The sequence below is a fragment of the Octopus sinensis genome, linkage group LG4 (assembly GCF_006345805.1).
Source record: "Octopus sinensis linkage group LG4, ASM634580v1, whole genome shotgun sequence".
Lineage (NCBI taxonomy): Eukaryota > Metazoa > Mollusca > Cephalopoda > Octopoda > Octopodidae > Octopus > Octopus sinensis.
The window spans coordinates 85506610-85525438 of NC_043000.1; the positions used below are offsets into that span (position 1 = coordinate 85506610).

General features: G+C 37.3%; 1 protein-coding gene across 3 annotated transcripts in view; it reads right to left on the reverse strand.

Moving 5' to 3' along the window:
- Positions 1–18: 18 nt before the first annotated feature.
- The window catches only part of LOC115210363 (autophagy-related protein 16-1), a 90429-nt gene continuing 71618 nt past the window's right edge, over positions 19–18829 (reverse strand). For all 3 annotated transcript variants that reach the window (XM_029778926.2, XM_029778925.2, XM_029778927.2), the window contains 9 exons: positions 18250–18355; positions 17380–17450; positions 9525–9596; positions 7651–7771; positions 6599–6778; positions 5438–5522; positions 4387–4434; positions 2498–2596; positions 19–750 (listed from right to left, as the gene is read on the reverse strand). In XM_029778926.2, coding sequence (XP_029634786.1) covers positions 657–750; positions 2498–2596; positions 4387–4434; positions 5438–5522; positions 6599–6778; positions 7651–7771; positions 9525–9596; positions 17380–17450; positions 18250–18355 — 876 coding nt within the window. In that variant the 3' untranslated portion in view covers positions 19–656. The remainder of the gene's footprint in view (positions 751–2497; positions 2597–4386; positions 4435–5437; positions 5523–6598; positions 6779–7650; positions 7772–9524; positions 9597–17379; positions 17451–18249; positions 18356–18829) is intronic.

Consider the following 18829-nt stretch of genomic DNA (forward strand, 5'->3'; position numbering starts at 1 on the left):
TAACAACAGACACAAAGCTAGAACTGTTTCAATAAAGATTAATGTATGTTCAAGTGTACTGTACATTATGTATGTATCTTTGTTATTTCTTTTCTGTAGAAGTTGAAATTGATATTGGTTGATAAAATGCAGTAAAAATATTACTGCTGGAAGTCATTTCAGTGAATGATAATCATTATTATGGTGGGCTAAAAGAAGAGTCTTACATGACAGCAATAAGCTTGAATCAAGTAGTGCAATAAATTTGGCTGATAAAACTGTTTGAAAAGTCAGGAACAATTTGATAAGTTTACAATGAAGCAGCAAATATTAGTAAACCTGCCATCTGTCAAGAAACTTCTTTTTTGCTGAAACTGATAAAGCAATTTTTAAAAAATGTACCATTTATAAGTACACTCTGTGTAGAGATCATTAGAAATGGTATTAATTAAATAATTTAAATAATTTCTTTTATAACATCATTGATGTTATCATTGTGATCTTTATCTGGGCAATTTTGAAGTTTAGCCATCTGACAGATTTGTACATTTATGAATTGTAAATCATATTGCTGTTTAAGAGCTGACATGAAAATATGATTTATAAATATTGCAGCTTTATAAGCTGGCACATTTTTTCCATTTTTTTCAGTCAATTTTCTGCTTTGTTTTTAAAATTTAAAAATCGGACCATAAAATCACTTTACGATGTTTCTCACAACTAACAATACTCGAACCAGTTGGGTTCCAAGAACAGGCAATTACAGCATTACTGAAAAGAGATAAAACAGATATAAATCGTGGGATAGATAATATGTTATCTTTAGTAGATGGACATCATGTAATGTATTATTATCTTTACAAAATGGATAGCATTTAAAATTTTAATTAGTAGTGCTGAGTTTTGAATTGAAAAGCAAAATAAAATTTAAAATAAAAAATAAATTCAAAAAAGTTTTTGTTTGTCTTAACATCTCTCATCTTTCACTTGAGAACAATTGTATTTAACATTGATACATTAAGAAATATCTAATCTGTTTCAGTCATTAGACTGCGGCCATGCTGGGACTGCCTTGAAAAACATTTAGTCAAATAAACCACCCCTAGTACTTATTTTAACTTTTTAAGCCTGGTACTTGTTCTGTCAGTCTCTTTTTCCAAAACACTAAGTTACTGGGATGTAAACAAACCAACACCAGTTATCAAGCGGTGGTGGTGGGTGGGGGCAAACGCACACACGATGGGATTCTTTCAGTTTCTGTCTACCAAAACCACTCACAAGGCTTTGGTCAACCCAAGACGACACTTGCAGAAGGTACCATGCAGTGGGACTGAACCATGTTGTTGGGAAGCAAGCTTCTTATCACACAGCCATGCCTTGCACAACATCCTCACAAAAAAAAAAAACTCTTTGATAATATCATTGTTTAGTAGTTGTTGGATTAAGTTCAAAGGTATAGTGCTACAAGTAAACAGTTCTTGACCTTAAGTATATGATGACAAAGTCAGCAAGCTACTTTCAGGAAAAAGAAGACCTTCTGGGAAGAGTAACCATCCACCCACAAAAGAAACTTATTAGACACCATCTACTAATATTGGTATTACTAATCTTTTACTAAGTTTTTAGAATAAAAAATCAGTGTAAATAAGCTATAGTTACTTCATTAGTATCAGCAAGCTCACAGGAGCTCTCTAAATGTAAAGTAACTAAACTGAAAACAATAATGAAGCAGAAAAACATTTTCCTATCTCCTAAAAATTAAAATCTATAGGGGAGGCTTCTCCATCTCTTCTATACAGATCAAAGACTGAAGTTATATAGCATGGAGTCATGAAGATTAATATTGAGAGTAATAAATAGGATTAAATATTCCACTATGATACTCTTTTGTTGTTATATTTCTATTGAGATATGCTACCTTTGTTTCAACTAATTTAAGAAATAATGGAGAATTTGGTAAAATAACTTAAGTTGGTGTTTGAAATATAATTAACATGAAACTGAGGGAACTTGTGAATTATACAGAAAAATTAGCTCAAATTCAACAATAAGTGCATCGATTTTGACTTGTCAGTATATTTCCTGTCCTTGTCAATTTCATTGGTCTGTGGGGTCATGAGGACAGCTCCTACGCCTAGACAAAACTAGTTATAAACAAGAAAAGACAACTGTCCAACACTGAAGTTCTAAAAATAAGTACCTTTAGACCTTATAGATGTTGAAATGATATATATATACATATTTGTATGATTCATGTACAAAAACAATATGCTTGTTTAGGAAATGTGTAAAACCTATATGTGTACATGTTAATTTTTTACCCCTGAAGAAACAGATTTTATGTACCAGTTATATATAGACTCACATTGTCATCCACCTCAATGTGTATGCATGTGTACATATTTTATTTACAAACACAAATTTTTAATCAAAAGATTTCCATTAAACGATTTTGATAGTGAGTCACTATAAAAAATACAAAACCAAATACGTAGATAAATAAATTCAGTATACTTACTCATGGCCTTTAAGAACTTTATCTAATGTGTGTTTCTGTGTATCCCATACATAGAGAGAACCTTCCTGTGAGCCAGCCACAGCATAACCGCTATCAGGGCTTCAAGATCAAAAGAAAAACAATCAAACAATATTTCTACATTTGTTTACAATCCTCTAAAACTTTAGTATTTTCATTGTCTTTTTGCTTTTTTTTAATAATGTTATAATTATTTCATTTGTTTCACAAGTCAGTCAATGACCTTATCCGCATCTCATTTCACTTAACTAATAAACTTAAATATTTTACTGAAGTATATATAATACTGCTGTATGTCGATGTCTAAAACTTACTTTATTATATTGGAAACAAATATCTAAACAAAAATTTTGATCAGTTCAAACATATTTGACCTGTACAAAAGCTGTATTCACTACTAATGAAGAAACTTGAAGCTATGAAGAAACTTTCTTGCTTCAAGCAATGTGTGCTGAAAAACACCAACTGTCATTTCAAGGAGTCCTCTCTCGACAGAGTAGCGAATGCATTTCTAGTTTTCTGGCTATCATCAGCACTGTATATTGCAAGAGATACAACCTAAAATGGCTTCAGAAACATTAGTATCCTAACAGTAAACCAACATCAAAAGACAAGCTGATCAGGCACAATACTGGCACCAGCTAATATATATAAATATATGTATTTCTTAATTTACCCGTATAAATTTGATCATCTTAACAGCACATTTACCTTAAAAGTACTTTTGTAATCACTGTTAATTTTTCTTTTTCAATAATATGTAATTACTTTTGAAATTATCACAAAGATACCAACATTTTGTGAATTTCCAAATCTAAGTTTAACTCTTTAACGTTCAGCTTATTCTGTCAAATGTAATGTTTATTTATTCACAATGTTTTGACTTTATCATGCATTATCATTTAACTTCAAAATTTCAACAATGTGATTGTCTACTTTTAGAATGACACTGTAGGGTTGGTGTGAGAAACCAGAACTAGCCAGTTTGAATAAAAAAAAAAAACAGGTAAAACATTTGGGCTGGATATGACTGGTTTACATGTTAAAAAGTTTTAAAATATATCTTTTGAATGTTCACTAAAAGCTTTTAATGAATCTCTGAATTCTTTTACTGGTTTTGGTAAGTGGTCTGTGGCTATACTGGGGCAAGCGATCTTAATTGATTATACCAGCCTCATTTCTTTGTCTGGTACATATTTTATCAACCTGGAAAAGCAGTACAATAAAGTCATTCCGAGCACAAAGAGATATAATAAATAGAAGATCAAATACAAAGAACTTTTCTGTGATGCACTGATTTTGCTATCCCTTACCAATATATATATATATATATATATATATATATATATATAACTTGTGTGTATGTATATATGTGGGTGTGTGTATCTAATGAGCTTCTGCACAGTTTCTACTAGCAAATTTTACTTACAAGTTGCGGGCAACCTAAGGAGACAAAAGGTAGAAGAGGAATTGAACCCAGAACCACATGGTTGTGAGCAAACTTCTTAACCACAGAGCCATGCCTGTGCCAATAGTAAGTATATTACCATAATTTCAATTGTTCTGAATATTTCTTAATATCGTTCCCCTTTCCCCACCTCTTACATGGATATCCTCTAGACTACAACTATAATAACCACTCTCACTAATACCATCTCCATGAAACAGATATTCATTCTTCATGACATTATGCACAAGATGGGTTGAGCAAATGACTTTTCCCTGCCCCATATGTTTCAAATCTGTATTATCTCATCTGTGTGTGTGTGTGTGCGTGTGTGTACATGCGCACTTTAATCAAACTAGATCCACAAAAGTTTTCCTTGCTTTACCTTCTGAAAATTAAGAAGTTGAAAAAGATGTAAACTGACCTAAAAACAGCTCTACTCCAGTCACAGCTTACTTTGAATTCATCAGCACTAGTAAAAATAACAAAAAAAAAATACATTTTTTATATATATATGTATATATCATCATCATTTAACGTCCGCTTTCCATGCTAGCATGGGTTAGAGAACAACAAACATTAAGGCAAGGAAAATATCTCAAGTCATATACAATATTATTATTGGAAAAAATTCGAAGTCTTACAGCTGTTTCTTGGATATCCCAGAGTATGGGATATTCCATCATCAGAGACAAATAGGGAAAATGAAAATGGTATATGTTTGTTGCCCTCTTTAACAATTATATATCTGCTGCATCGAAAATCTGCAATTGCTCCATAACTACCATCTTGGCGCCCTAATAATCCGTTACAGCACTTACCTGGTGTCCCTAATCGTTTAGATCACCTGTGAGCTAAACCCCATACTTTGTATGAATATATATATATATAAATAAATACAAACACACACACACAGACAGATAGACACACATAATTTAAATGTAAATTATAAACAATATATTGGTACACATTTAACCTTTCTGTGATTAAAACACAGCACACTCTCTACAGAATAATCCACAGAATAGTCCAACACGTTTCACTTAGTTATTGCCAGTTTATCAACTGTGCCTACTTTACTCATGAAAGAGAGAGAGAGAACAGCTTTCAACTCTTTATTAATAAATGAACTAAATACTATTGATAAGCTGGCAACAGATATGTGACACACACCGAGTTGTTCTTTGGTTCCCTCCACAGAGAGATAGAGCCCTGTGGTTTAATCACAGGGGCTGTTTACATAGGGTTTATTAAGCACATGTCAGTAAACTTATTTACAATTTACATACATGCACATTGCCGCAGTACTGTAAGTTAATTAGTTTTAATATATAGGTACATATTTAAAATAACACACATACATACACAAGATTTCACAATTGTAAAGATTTATTTATTATTATGAAATTTGTTTCCTTATTATAAAGGGAAATAGACTTCATAAACTGAACACTAATATAAAAATTCCCACTCACTTTAATGTTGCTAAAACACTACATGTTCTTAAGTCTAAAATCTTTAAAGAATCATCCCTTGTACAACATAAAATTTGATTTCCATCTGAAAATACATATAGCAAAAATATGAAACAAAGATAAAAGTATATGAAATTAGTACAATTAAGAAAAATGTAATTATTATACATGATTTCATTGTCAATTTAATTAACCTCACTATATTTTAGCCATATCATTTTATATTTGATTTCTCCATACTGACAAAGAAAAACCAAATCTGAAATTCGAATTATACGTTACCACAGTCTAGGTACTTTTTATTGCGTCAGGTACAAAAGAGGTTGTCTGAAGCTGCACTAAGAACCTTGGGCACCTTTATGAATTCCTCACAACCATGGTCACCTTTTTGAACTCCTTTTTGAATTACTCACAACCTTCAGCATCTTTTTGAATTACTAAGAACCTTGGGCACCTTTTTTGAATTCCATATGGCTAACACTAGTGGACATGCATACAAAATCAAAAACCAACAAACTTTTGGAAACATTTTTTCATGCTCAGAATTGCTGAAGTACAGAGTAAACTACCCACATCAGTTGTTAGTTGTCAAGACACTACATCCTTGAAAACTATCATGCCTACTGAAATTCTCCAACAGTACACACCAGTTTCTTTTTTTTAAGACTTATTCACTATTCATTTTCTGTGCATATCTTATGTACAGTTCATGCAGTTTTGATTACTTTTTCTGAGTTGTAGTACACTTGAGCACAGTATACAATAAATTCATTATTATTATTTTTATTTTAAAGAGAACCCTCTACTTTGTATTTTTTTTTTTTTTTTTGAGTCACTGCTACCGTAGAAGGCTTCCTTAGGGAATCTCTATGTCCTCCAGGTGTTAATTCTATGAAATCCAACAGCATGAAAGCAAAATTAATGCTGGCAGTTTTCGAAATGAAAAGTAACAAAGGTGAGTGAAAACATTGCCAGATATTTCATCTGATAATCCACTGATTTTACTAATTCAAAACTCTTTGAAATCATAAAAGCCATTGGTTGTTTTGGAACAGAAAAAGTTAATCTTTTAACAATTAGTTCAATCAATACAAAGAAAAACTTTTACACTATTTTATTAAAAAAAAAATTAAAATATACTCATAATAAACCATTCCATACCTATTGAAAGATCTAAAGAAGTTACCCGACCACCTAAGGACACTTCTTTCACAACTCCATCTCCAGACGTTCGATTGTCCCAAAAACGAACTTTCTTATCAAAATGACCACTTATGATGGAAGTTCCTTGATGTGTGACCAAATCATTGCAGCTCGATCCAGCAAAAATAGTTCGGATACCTTTACAAATTAAAAGAAAATTTATTGACACATAGTATATAAATAACTTTTGGATTACTTATTCATGTAAACATTGTGAAATAACTTAAAATAAAGAATTCAAAAAAGTATTGATGGATTAAATGAAACAAATGTGTGTGTGATCATCACTGTTCTAGTGTCCACTTTTCTATGCTTGTATGGGTCAGATATTTTTTGCTGAGGTGGATTTTTCTATGGCTGGATGCCCTTCCTGTGTTCAAGGAAGGTAATGTTTCCTCATGACCAAACATGTTTTCGCAGAAGATTGGAAATGAAGGGCATGAAACATACTCTTGCATGAAGATGCTGCTCAATTACAACTATAAAGACCCCCACCCCAATAATAAGTTTCTTTTATTTTCTGTTTACCAAGTCCATTTGCAAGGCTTTGGTTAGCCTTGGGGCTATAATAGAAGACACTTTCCCAAGAATCCATACAGTGGGACTGAACCTGAAACGGTGTGTTTGAAAAGCATTTGTGTGTGTGTGTGTGTGTGCATGTGTACCCTTGTTTTGACATCATGGTTGCACACAAGCAATGTTGTTTGTTTCTAGTCTTCTGTGAAAAACATGTCAGGCCATGAGGAAATATTACCTTGCTTGGAAACAGGTGAGGCCTGTGACAAGAAGACTGTCCAGCAGTAGAAAATCTGATTCAATAAGATGTGTCCAACCCATGCAATCATGGAGAAGTAAATGTTAAAACAATAATGATGAATTAAATTTTTTTTAACAGACTACTGACTACTATAGCTTACAAGCATTGTTAAATTTGGAATGTACGTACAAAAATAAAATCACCAAAGCTAAAGTCATTTGAATCATAGAATAAAAACTGAAATACTTCGTACATGCTCGACTAACAAGATCCCATATCTTGAGTGTTCTGTCGTTGCTACCTGATACCACTTTCACTGTATCTCCAAAGAACTTGGCTGCCAGAACCTTGCCACTGTGGCCAGTCAAAGTATGCTGAAGAAACAAAAATAAAAATAGGTGACTGTTGAAAGTTATTAAAGCAGAGTAAATAAAACTGAATAATTTCTCATAACTAGTTTACATTGTTTTATACTATAAACTAAAAGCCTCCATCATAAAGAAGGTTGTCAAACATCATTAAAATTGATCTGAACTGAAATTCTGATTAGAGGTTATCAAGCATAGAAATTTAATACAATTATATCTCTTGTTTTACTCAATACTGGTATCAAATTTTGATACAAGGCCAGCAATTTTGGGGGAGGGGGTAAGTCAATTACACCGACCCCAGTGCTCATCTGGTACTTGATCTCAAAAAGATAAAAGGTAAAGTCGACCTTGGCAGAATTTCAATTCAGGATGTAAAGACAGATAAAATACTGCTAGACATTTTGTTTGGCATACTAACAATTCTGCCAGCTCACTGTCTTATTGTATTACTTAATATTAATGTATTCATTTGCATATACACTCAGACCAAATATCTGAGTGTATATAATATAGCAAGAAGTATAAGCCATCAACTTACACTTGCATAAATTATGACAAAAACTATTACTTAAAGAGTAAATGTGGTCATTAACATCCTTACAACAAACCATCATCTTCAAAATTATATTTTTAGTCAAAATCTTTTGGATATCATTTATAAACAAATTGATTTTCTTGGAAAAAGTTACTGATATCAACAAAGAGAAATACTTCAATACACTAATTTCTAAATCGTTCTTCAAGAAAACATTAAAATTATGAAGCTAGCTTTCATTTTGCTACTTTTAAAAACCATATTTATGTCTAAAGCTTATAAATATTGGTTTTGTTTATCAGAAAATTAGTAATTCTTCTTCAGCAGAGAAGGGAAATAATTAATTAACTAGCCACCAGTGCCAGTTTTACATCTGCTTTCTATGCAGTTAGATAGGATCCAAAGGGTCAAAGGACCACATCTTGCAGAGTGTCCCAGTTTAGGCAAGGGTTCTACAACTAGATGTCCTTCCTAATGCCAACTACTTCACAGAGTGTACTGGTTGCTTTTTTCATGGCACCAGCACTCATGAGGTTGCCTTGTAACTTGCTTGAATGAAAGAGACAATAGGAGATAGAGTGGTCACATTATGTGAGGTATTGGATATTATTTGTACTTATTAATACCAGGTAAAAAAGAAAGCAATAATAACACTAGGTTGACTTGAATCCAGAATTGTGAGATAAAACTATTTTTAGTCCAGTATTCTACTTCAATATTAGCTATTTTTGTTAATTCTGTTTATTTCTTTGTTTATAATGTAAACTAAAATTTAGATACCATCTATTAGAGAATGAACTAGAGTTAGCATTAGTATGCAATTTAAGGGTACAGAGATGGTTGTGTGGTTAAGAAGTTCATTTAGCAACAACATAGATTTCAGGCAGATACCATTTAGCAGTGTCTACTACCATAGTTTTGTGAGTGAAGTTTGGTAGAGAGAATGCTGTCAAAGTCACTGTTGCTGTTCTTGCTGGTGGTAGATTTAACTCACTGCTTGGTTTAATATTGCTGCCTGTTATTTGGGTACCTTAAGTAGAGTCCATTATATTGCATACTTTCAAGACAAACAGCCATTCTGAGGCTAACTATCACCCTCTGCTCTATCAGCACAGAGGCTCTGAAGAGGGTCAAGACTAATGTTATTTCTCCTCTGTCTAAGTAATTAAAAAATAGTAATAAAGTTATAGAATGAAGAAAAGAAATTGTTAGAATACATACTCGTAATCGGTGGTCGGCCAGAGACCAGACTCGGCTGGCGAAGTCATTTGAAGCACCTAACACAAGTCTTTCCTGAAACAGTCAAGTTAATCACATGTAAGAAACTTAATATAAACATCACATGCTAATGTAGACACTGCAAAAGATGGAGATTATAGGTATCTCAATGAAAACTATTAACTTTTCTGTTTTCCCTGGTAACATCTGCTCTTGAAAAAAATTCTCTTTTATTACCATTATCTGTACACCCATCACAGATAAAAGTACCACGCTTGTTGATAAGATATTACTGGGAAGACTTAAATATACTTAGCATTTGGTAGACTATTTTAATCCAAGAGGAAGATCAGTGCAAGACTTGCCAGACTGATGTAATACTGATGTGTACAGGGTAGAGGAGGAGGAGGAGGTGGTGGTGGTGGTGGTGGTAGTAGTAGTAGTCCTAATGTTGCAGTTTAAGGGAAAGAGGAGCAAAAACAGGCTTCTGAGCCATCTCTATGTTTATTGCTTGTAAGCCATCAATAATATCTTGTGGAGAGATAATTTGATGCAAAGTAGGAAGAATAAATAGCTTTGTAATTGAAGTGAAGATGAGTTGCATTGGACCTGTAGTGTAGTGTTTTCCCAATGTGAAGTGTTACTGCCTTACATTCTTTTCAAAAGGTACTGGGAATGGTCTCAGGAAAAAATTTTTAAATAATTTTGGTGGGGAAAAAAGAAAAAACATCTGCAATCAAAGGGACAGCAAATTGCTGGGAAAATGTCCAAGTTGCACAAACCTCACCCTCTCTTAGCTCTGTAGTGATGCTACAGTGTAGGGTTCGGCGCGCATGCGCAGAATGGGACTACTTCCGGGTGGCCACCGGAAGTCTTCCCCATGCGCATGTGCGGGAAAACATCTCTCGAGCCCGCGAACCTCAAATCGCTCTCTTCGGCTCTAGACAGCCCTGCGATCGGTCACGGTTTTCCTGGCTCTGACAGCCCCACACCAGCTTCAACCAACTTCAACCAACCTCAAGACCAACACCAGCAATATATCAGAGGCTGTCTATTCCCCCATCAGACAACGTACAACCATGAATCAATAAACCAAGTTGTCTGTTCACCTTTAACCTGAGTTTCGTCTGTTTGTTTTCTACAAGAATTTTTGTATGTGATTAGAAAGGATCTCGACACCCTGCCAGTGTTTCGATGATAGATCCTTTCACGTTACAATTGGTGACCCCTAGTTGAGAAAAAGAACAGGATAGAAAAAGACACAGCGAACAGGTTTTTTTTTTGGGGCCGAAGAGCGCGGAAATTCACATTTATTTTCCTATTTTCTCCTTTTCAGCACGGCGAGGTGGGTAAAATAGCCTTATTCATCGCACACAGTACAAAAAAAAAAAAGAACGAAAAAAGAAAACACACACACATTCATTTTTTTTCCTTTTCTGTATTTTGTTTTCCTTGTACACACTTATTCCTTTTTTTTTTGCTACCCACGAGGTGCACACACAAACACAATTTTCAATTGCCTTCTCGGTTCCACGTGTTCTCTCTCCGTTTCTTGACCATACCTTCTGCCTCCTTCTCACAGACTCCTTCCGACAAAGGCATGGCTTCAGGTTTGCCTTCATTTACGGGGGATGCGGGGCTGTGGTTTGCACAGGTGGAATCGCACTTTGCGCGCATACCATTCCGCCACAACAGCAGTTGCATCTACTGTTTTCAAGTTTGCCCTCCCGGCTCGCACATCGGTCAGGGATCTCATTGTGAGTCCCCATCCTGACGCCACATATGCGTCAGTAAAGCGGAGATCCTCCGTCGCAACACGCGCTCAGAGGAAAGTCAGTTCAATGAACTGATGGCCGACGAGCAGTTAGGGGACAGAACTCCATCCCAATTTCTGCGCCATCTAAGAGAGCTAAGCGGCAACGCCGCTGACGCGCCGCTCTTACGTAAGATATTTTTCTCAAGGCTGCCTGCCCACGTGCAGACAATGTTGGCCACGGCACTGGATGCTGTGTCTGTGGACCAGATCGCCACGATGGCCGACAAAGTGTTGGAGTTTTCGCGCCCATCTCCCTCGCGGGCCCTGTACGCATGTATAGAGCCCCCCCCGACCCCTCCGACGAACGATAAACTGGCCGAGAACATCGACGCGCTTACGCGGAGGATCGATGATCTGTGCCGTGCGATCGGACGCCAATCTCGTAGTCGCAGTAGCTCTATTTCCCGCAGTCGGAGTGACTCTGTTTCTCGTTCCGGCTGGTGCTGGTACCATTCGAGATATGCCGAAGGCAGATCGGTGTACCCAGCCGTGCACTTTCAAGCCCTCGGAAAACTAAATCCGGAGGAGGTGAGCACGTCACCTTCTTCCATCTCGTTTCCCAAACATCGTGCATTCTATGTAAAAGATCTGGTGTCGAAGACATTCTTCATGGTAGACACCGGCTCCTGTTGCAGCATCTGGCCCCTTCGTCTGGCTGCAGACAAGCCCAAGCGCTCTTCGATTGTCTTGCATGCTATTGACTCGTCTCCCATAACCACTTACGGTCAGATTTCGCTGCGCCTCGACCTCAACCTTCGTCGAGACTTTCGATGGGTTTTCGTCATCGCTGACATCCCGCACCCTATTCTCGGCGCTGATTTCCTGGATAGGTTTAACTATTGGTGGATGTCAGGCGTCGGAGGCTTCTTGATAGCACGACGTCGCTCTCTACACCGACTGGGAGTTCCACCACTGCGGTCCTTAGCCCGACATTCTTTGTTGCCACCTCTGGAGACCCTTTTCACTCTCTTTTGGTTTCATTTCCGGAGCTAGTGGACATTGCCTTTAAACCGGAAAATCCTACCCACTCGACCCTCCATTTCATCACCACCAATGGGCCACCTGTATTCTCACGCCCCCGGCGCCTAGCGCCAGACCGACTTAAAACGGCCAGAGCCGAGTTTGAGCACATGCTTCAACTTGGCCTTATACGCCCCTCCACCAGCCCATGGGCATCTCCCCTTCATTTGGCGCGAAAGGGCGAGTCTGATTTTCGCCCGGTTGGAGACTATCGACGCCTCAATGCCGTCACAATAGCCGATCGCTATCCGATTAGAAATCTCCGGGACTTTACAGCAAATCTCCATGGTTGTACCATTTTTTCGAAGGTCGATCTGATACGCGCTTACCACCAAATACCGGTCAACCCAGCCGACGTTCCAAAAACTGCAATCACTACCCCGTTTGGGTGTTTTGAGTTTTTGTACATGAGTTTCGGTTTGCGGAATGCTACTAGCACCTTCCAGCGTTTCATTGATGAGGTTGTCCGCGGTCTTGATTTTGTGTTTGCCTATGTCGATGACATACTCATTGCGAGCGACACACGAGAAAATCATCTCCGGCACCTTTCTCAACTCTTCCAGCGCGTCTTCGCGCGTATAGCATACGCATAAACCCCGACAAGTGTGTTTTCGGACGCTCTTCCCTAGATTTTCTAGGGCATCATATTGATTCGACTGGAATCAGCCCCCTCTCGTCAAAAGTCGATGCCATTCAACGCATCGCACCCCCCACTTCCTTGCGCCAGCTCAGGCATTATCTAGGGATGGTCAATTTCTACCGACTTCATTCCGGTTCATTCCGTTGTGCAGATAAGCTGCTACCTCTCACCAGGCTGTTAAAGGACTCTCCTAGAAAGGACAGTCAAGTCACCCTCTCTGTTGAGGCAGTGACAGCCTTTGAGTCCATTAAGAAGGAGCTGGCTTCTGTTTCTTTGCTTGCACATCCAGTCCTGGTGCTTCTCTCTCTTTAACTGTGGACGCATCGGACACTGCGATTGGCGCTGTGTTACAACACACAGTGGATGACCATGTTCGACCTCTAGCCTTCTTTTCCCGTCAACTGCAACCAGCTGAACGACGATACAGCACCTTTGATCGTGAGCTCCTAGCGATCTATCTATCGGTTCGTCATTTCCAGCATCAACTTGAAGGGCGAGATTTTGTGATCTATACGGATCACAAGCCCCTTACGTTTGCCCTGTTTTCAAAAACGGACAAACTCTCACCCCGTGCTTTTCGGCACCTGGATTTTATCTCTCAATTTACTAGCAACATTCGACACATACCTGGAAAAGAGAACGTTCCTGCTGACGCTCTCTCTCGCCTTCCAGTTTGCGCCCTTTCGTCTCCTGCTGCTATCGACTTAGCTGCCATATCGCAGGAGCAGCCACCTTTGGCGTCGTTAGATTTAACTTCTCCCAAGTTCTCCTGTTGCCAGTTTTCCTACCTTCCGCTTCCGTCAGCCGAAGGCACCATTCTTTGTGACACTTCAACTGGATCTCCCAGGCCACTGGTGCCTGAGACCCATCAACGCTCAGTGTTTGAAGCACTGCACTCCTTATCACATCCTGGCATCGCTGCCACCCTCAAACTAATCACTGCTCGGTTTTTCTGGCCGAATATGCGTCGCACAATTACCTCTTGGACACGAACCTGCTCCAAGTGTCAACGATCCAAAATTCAACGGCACGTTCGTGCCCCGCTTGGACAATTTCCCCCCACGGAGGCCCGTTTTCGCCATGTCCACATCGATCTGGTTGGACCATGGCCTGTGAGTCGCGGGTTCTCTTATCTATTAACTTGTGTCGATCGTTTCTCCCGCTGGCCAGAAGCCATTCCGATAGCAGACATTTCTGCTGCTGACTGTTGCGCGAGCTTTCGTTTCAAACTGGATTTCTCGCTTCGGAGTCCCGTCCCGATTGACAACTGATCGTGGACGACAGTTTGAGGCCTCGCTATTTCGCGAATTGTCGCGAATTTTGGGTATGCACCATATCCACACCACAAGCTACCATCCAGCGTCTAATGGATTGGTTGAGCGGTTCCATAGACAGCTCAAGGCCGCTCTTCGTGCCTCTTCGGACCCACAGTCCTGGATCGAATTTCTGCCCATTGTGCTTCTCTGGCTGTCGGACTGCTGTCAAGGCAGACCTGGGGTTTTCTGCTGCAGAGCTGCTGTATGGTACCACACTGGCATTGCCCGGTACGATGTTGGTGCCAGACACTTCCCCGCCCCTGATGATCCGGCGACCTATGTCACCAGACTGCGGGAATATTTTTCAAACCTTCCGCCCATGCTTCCCAGAAAGCAATCTCCACCGTCCCATCTTCCACCGGATATGAACACCTGGTCGCATGTTTTTGTTCGGGACGATTCTGTGAAGGGCCCACTTGTTTCTCCCTATAAAGGACCTTTTCGTGTGCTTTCTCGCACACCAAAGGTTTTCACGATTGAGATAAATGGTCGTTCGGAGACCGTTTCCGTGGACCGTTTAAAAAAGGCACATTTTGAGACGTCTTCATCTTTTGATGACAACCTTGACACACCCACCTATGCACCTTTAACAACACTTTCACCACTGCACAAACGCCTTCACCTGCACAAACGCCTTCACCTGCACAAACACCTTCACCGGCTCCTACAACACCACCCTCGCCGTCAACGGGTGCCCCGAGCACACCGTATGTTACAAAATCGGGCAGAACAGTGCATTGGCCCAAGAAACTTTCAAAAACAATTTACATTTAACTTTCTTTAAAATGTTTATTATTGTATAATAGTATGTACCAAGTCTTCTGGGGGATCGGCAAGCCTTCTGTTTTCTGCAGCACCACCACAATATTCTGGTTGCCGTACTTCGCACTCGGAGGGGAGCCCTGTAGTGATGCTACAGTGTAGGGTTCGGCGCGCATGCGCAGAATGGGACTACTTCCGGGTGGCCACCGGAAGTCTTCCCCATGCGCATGTGCGGGAAAACATCTCTCGAGCCCGCGAACCTCAAATCGCTCTCTTCGGCTCTAGACAGCCCTGCGATCGGTCACGGTTTTCCTGGCTCTGACAGCCCCACACCAGCTTCAACCAACTTCAACCAACCTCAAGACCAACACCAGCAATATATCAGAGGCTGTCTATTCCCCCATCAGACAACGTACAACCATGAATCAATAAACCAAGTTGTCTGTTCACCTTTAACCTGAGTTTCGTCTGTTTGTTTTCTACAAGAATTTTTGTATGTGATTAGAAAGGATCTCGACACCCTGCCAGTGTTTCGATGATAGATCCTTTCACGTTACAGCTCCTATGACACTACCCCCATCACTGCTCTTCTACCTCCTCCTTGCTTGTATTCTCAGCTTCCTTATACAACCTACAACCAAACACAATTTGTACATACGTATCTTGGTTGTATTGTGTCTACTTGTTCACTTGTCTTATATTACTTTAAACTCTATACCATCTTACCTTTATATTGAGTCTAATCATTGTTCCTACTTTCTTTTACAGATTATATTGGTATTCCGTTTTGTCCTACATGCACTGTTAGTTGTTATATTTGGTTTCATTGTGATACTAGGAGTTATGGCCCAGTGAAATCTATCAAAGTCAGAAAATGTAGCCACAAATATATTAAGTATGGGTGTATATCTGTTAAAAACAATATTGGCGGTCCTTATGTTTTGTAACTTCACAATATGCAATTCAAATTTAAAACCTGCAAGATTATCTGAACATTTAAAAAGTAAACTCAACTCAAAGACATCAAATCAAATATGTCCAACATGATCAAAAAGAAACTCTTTCATGCCTCGAATTCTGTCTGACACCAAAATTAGTTCTGTAAGCCAATTCTATAGTTGTATTGAGAAAAAAGCCTCTCACTGTGCATCTGAGAAGACTGCCAAACCATGTTCCCTTAAAATAGTAGAACTTGTCCTCGAGCAAGAAGTACCTAAGAAAATCTAAGAGATGCCTGTCCCTCCAATAATGTCATTGTGAGTCAAGTTGCTGAAATATCCTTGCCCAGAGGACAAATACAATGAAACAATCTCCATGTCCCATCAATATTCAAAGTTTTTCTAGTTAAAATAACAACTTGCATAGATAGTACTAGAACCAATAATTCCATCTACACAACTTATCTGAAATGGAATGGAACTGAGCTTCATGACACAAGTACTCACAAACTGAACCAGGATGTAATTGAACATAATGACATGACACTAAACTAAACATCAAGAGACTAATGACCAGTAAACAGCAATAAAAAGAAAGTCAAAGTCTTTATTTTGTGTTAATCATATTTTGTTGTTGGCCATGAGACGACAGGCACTGTCAAAGTTCATTGCTAATTCAATATATTTTTTTTTCATTTTTCTTACTTAGCTTTCTTTTATTTTTGTTATTTTACAATTTCCACTCTAATAAAACATTTATAAGAAATGGATTCAAATTAAACTTTATCTGCTCTTGACTACCACCACCAGCCAGCTGATTTGATATCAAAGAGATAAGAGCCTAAGCTATCAGGAAATTCTACTCTAATGCATATAGAGGAAACTTGTTTAGACAAGTAAATTTCAGAGAGTAAGATTATAGTTGTTTTATGTATCTGATTCAGTTCAGAAGAGAAACTTTAGGAAGAAACTAAAGCATATATGGTTGATTGTCAGAACACTAGACTTACCTGTTGAAACAAGCACTATCTAAGAAAAATAACGCAAAGTTGATGCATGTTAGAACATTCATAAATATATCGACTTCCTGAAACACTTGAAGTTGATTTCTAAAAATATCTATTGTCATAGTTGCACTTGTAAAGAGCTTTATATCCAATAGTGTAACATTATCTCAACAATTGTGTTTGCTTCATATTATGGAGCAAACACAAAAACTAAATATGGAAAAAACTTTGAAAAAGGCAGCCAAATGTTAGCAATTGTTTGTAAGTTATTGGTATTCAAAAATAATACTTTATCTTTTAGACTCCTAAATATTGCCCTTTAATTACAATAAATGTTTAATTAAATAATTTCATCTTACCTCAATATCAAATTCAATACAAGTTATTCCAGCATTACTTCCTTGTAAAATACCCTTGTTTTCACATTTTCCTAAGATTATAATCCAAATAACTTACATCTCTTTTTTGAAAGAATAGGAAATGTAGGATTAAAGAAAGTAATGTTAATTATAAAAAGTTTTTTTTTTATTATCAACATACAGTTTTAGAGAAGCAATTGAAAAACAGTGTAAAATGACTTTCCAGAATAAGAATTCAAATAAAAGATGATGCAAGATGAAGATGAGGTGAATCCAGAGAGGTTTCTTTATTTTTCTAATGGTCAGAAACATTAGATGAGAATTGAGTTAACAAAAGTAGTGTGATACGCTTAGTATTTAAGTAAAAAATTTAACCCCATTTATAGATGTTCTGATCTAGAGAAGAAACAGTTTCATAAATGTGGAGAAGAATCCTGTAGCAGGGATTTCAATGACAAGGTAGGGTTTCATTGGAAAGAATAAATCTATAGCTATAATAAAATAATGTAGAAGAGCTGAACTCATAGAACTCTGTGATGTGAAAGAATTTGTCAGCCAGTCAACTGATCATTTATCAGTCAAATGGAATAGAGAATCACCTCAACTTTATCTTAATCAAAAAGACTAGAAGCAGATTGCATTATTGGAAAAGAAGGAGTACACATTCCATTGACATAAATCAGTGGATTATAAATTCAGGAAATATTATAGCATTTAAAATTTTGTACATAGTGTTTAATTGCAGTTTGGAAATTATATGAGGTTGAATATTACACTAATTTAAAAAAGATAAAATATAAGTAATATTTTTTTTTTACATTGAATAAGAAAACCAATGTTATAAAACTAAGCAAATGTAATAAATATTACCATTTATAACTTCCCATAATTTTATTTTTCTATCAGAACCACCAGTAGCAAATTGGGTACCGGTATTATTCCACTTAACAGCAAAGACTTCACTTTCATGGGCATCCTGTTATAGAAAAGAGAAATTGAATAAATAAACCATTTACTTGAATATAAATCATTTCTATTTACCTTAACATACAATATTAACAAACAAGTTTACTTCTACAATCAGTAGACCATAACTCAGTATCCAAGAATCCAACACCATGTCTTTTATATCTCACAGTATTTGTTATATACCATCATATATCTACAAGATAAATCTTTTTTATAACAAAACCTGAACATTTTCAATAAGAAAATGTTTTAGGCATGTATGTAATGAAAATATGAACTCCATACTATATTCGAATATTAATACAAGTAAACATATTTGTAGATCAAACTTGTAGAAATCAAACACCTAGACTATTTTGAAACAATTGAAAGATTTAACCTTTTAGCATTTAAACTGACCATATCTGGCCTCTCACATCTTTCCTATAATTTCATTCTAAAATAATTGCATCATTGAAATTTTAAAGCTATGAAATAATGT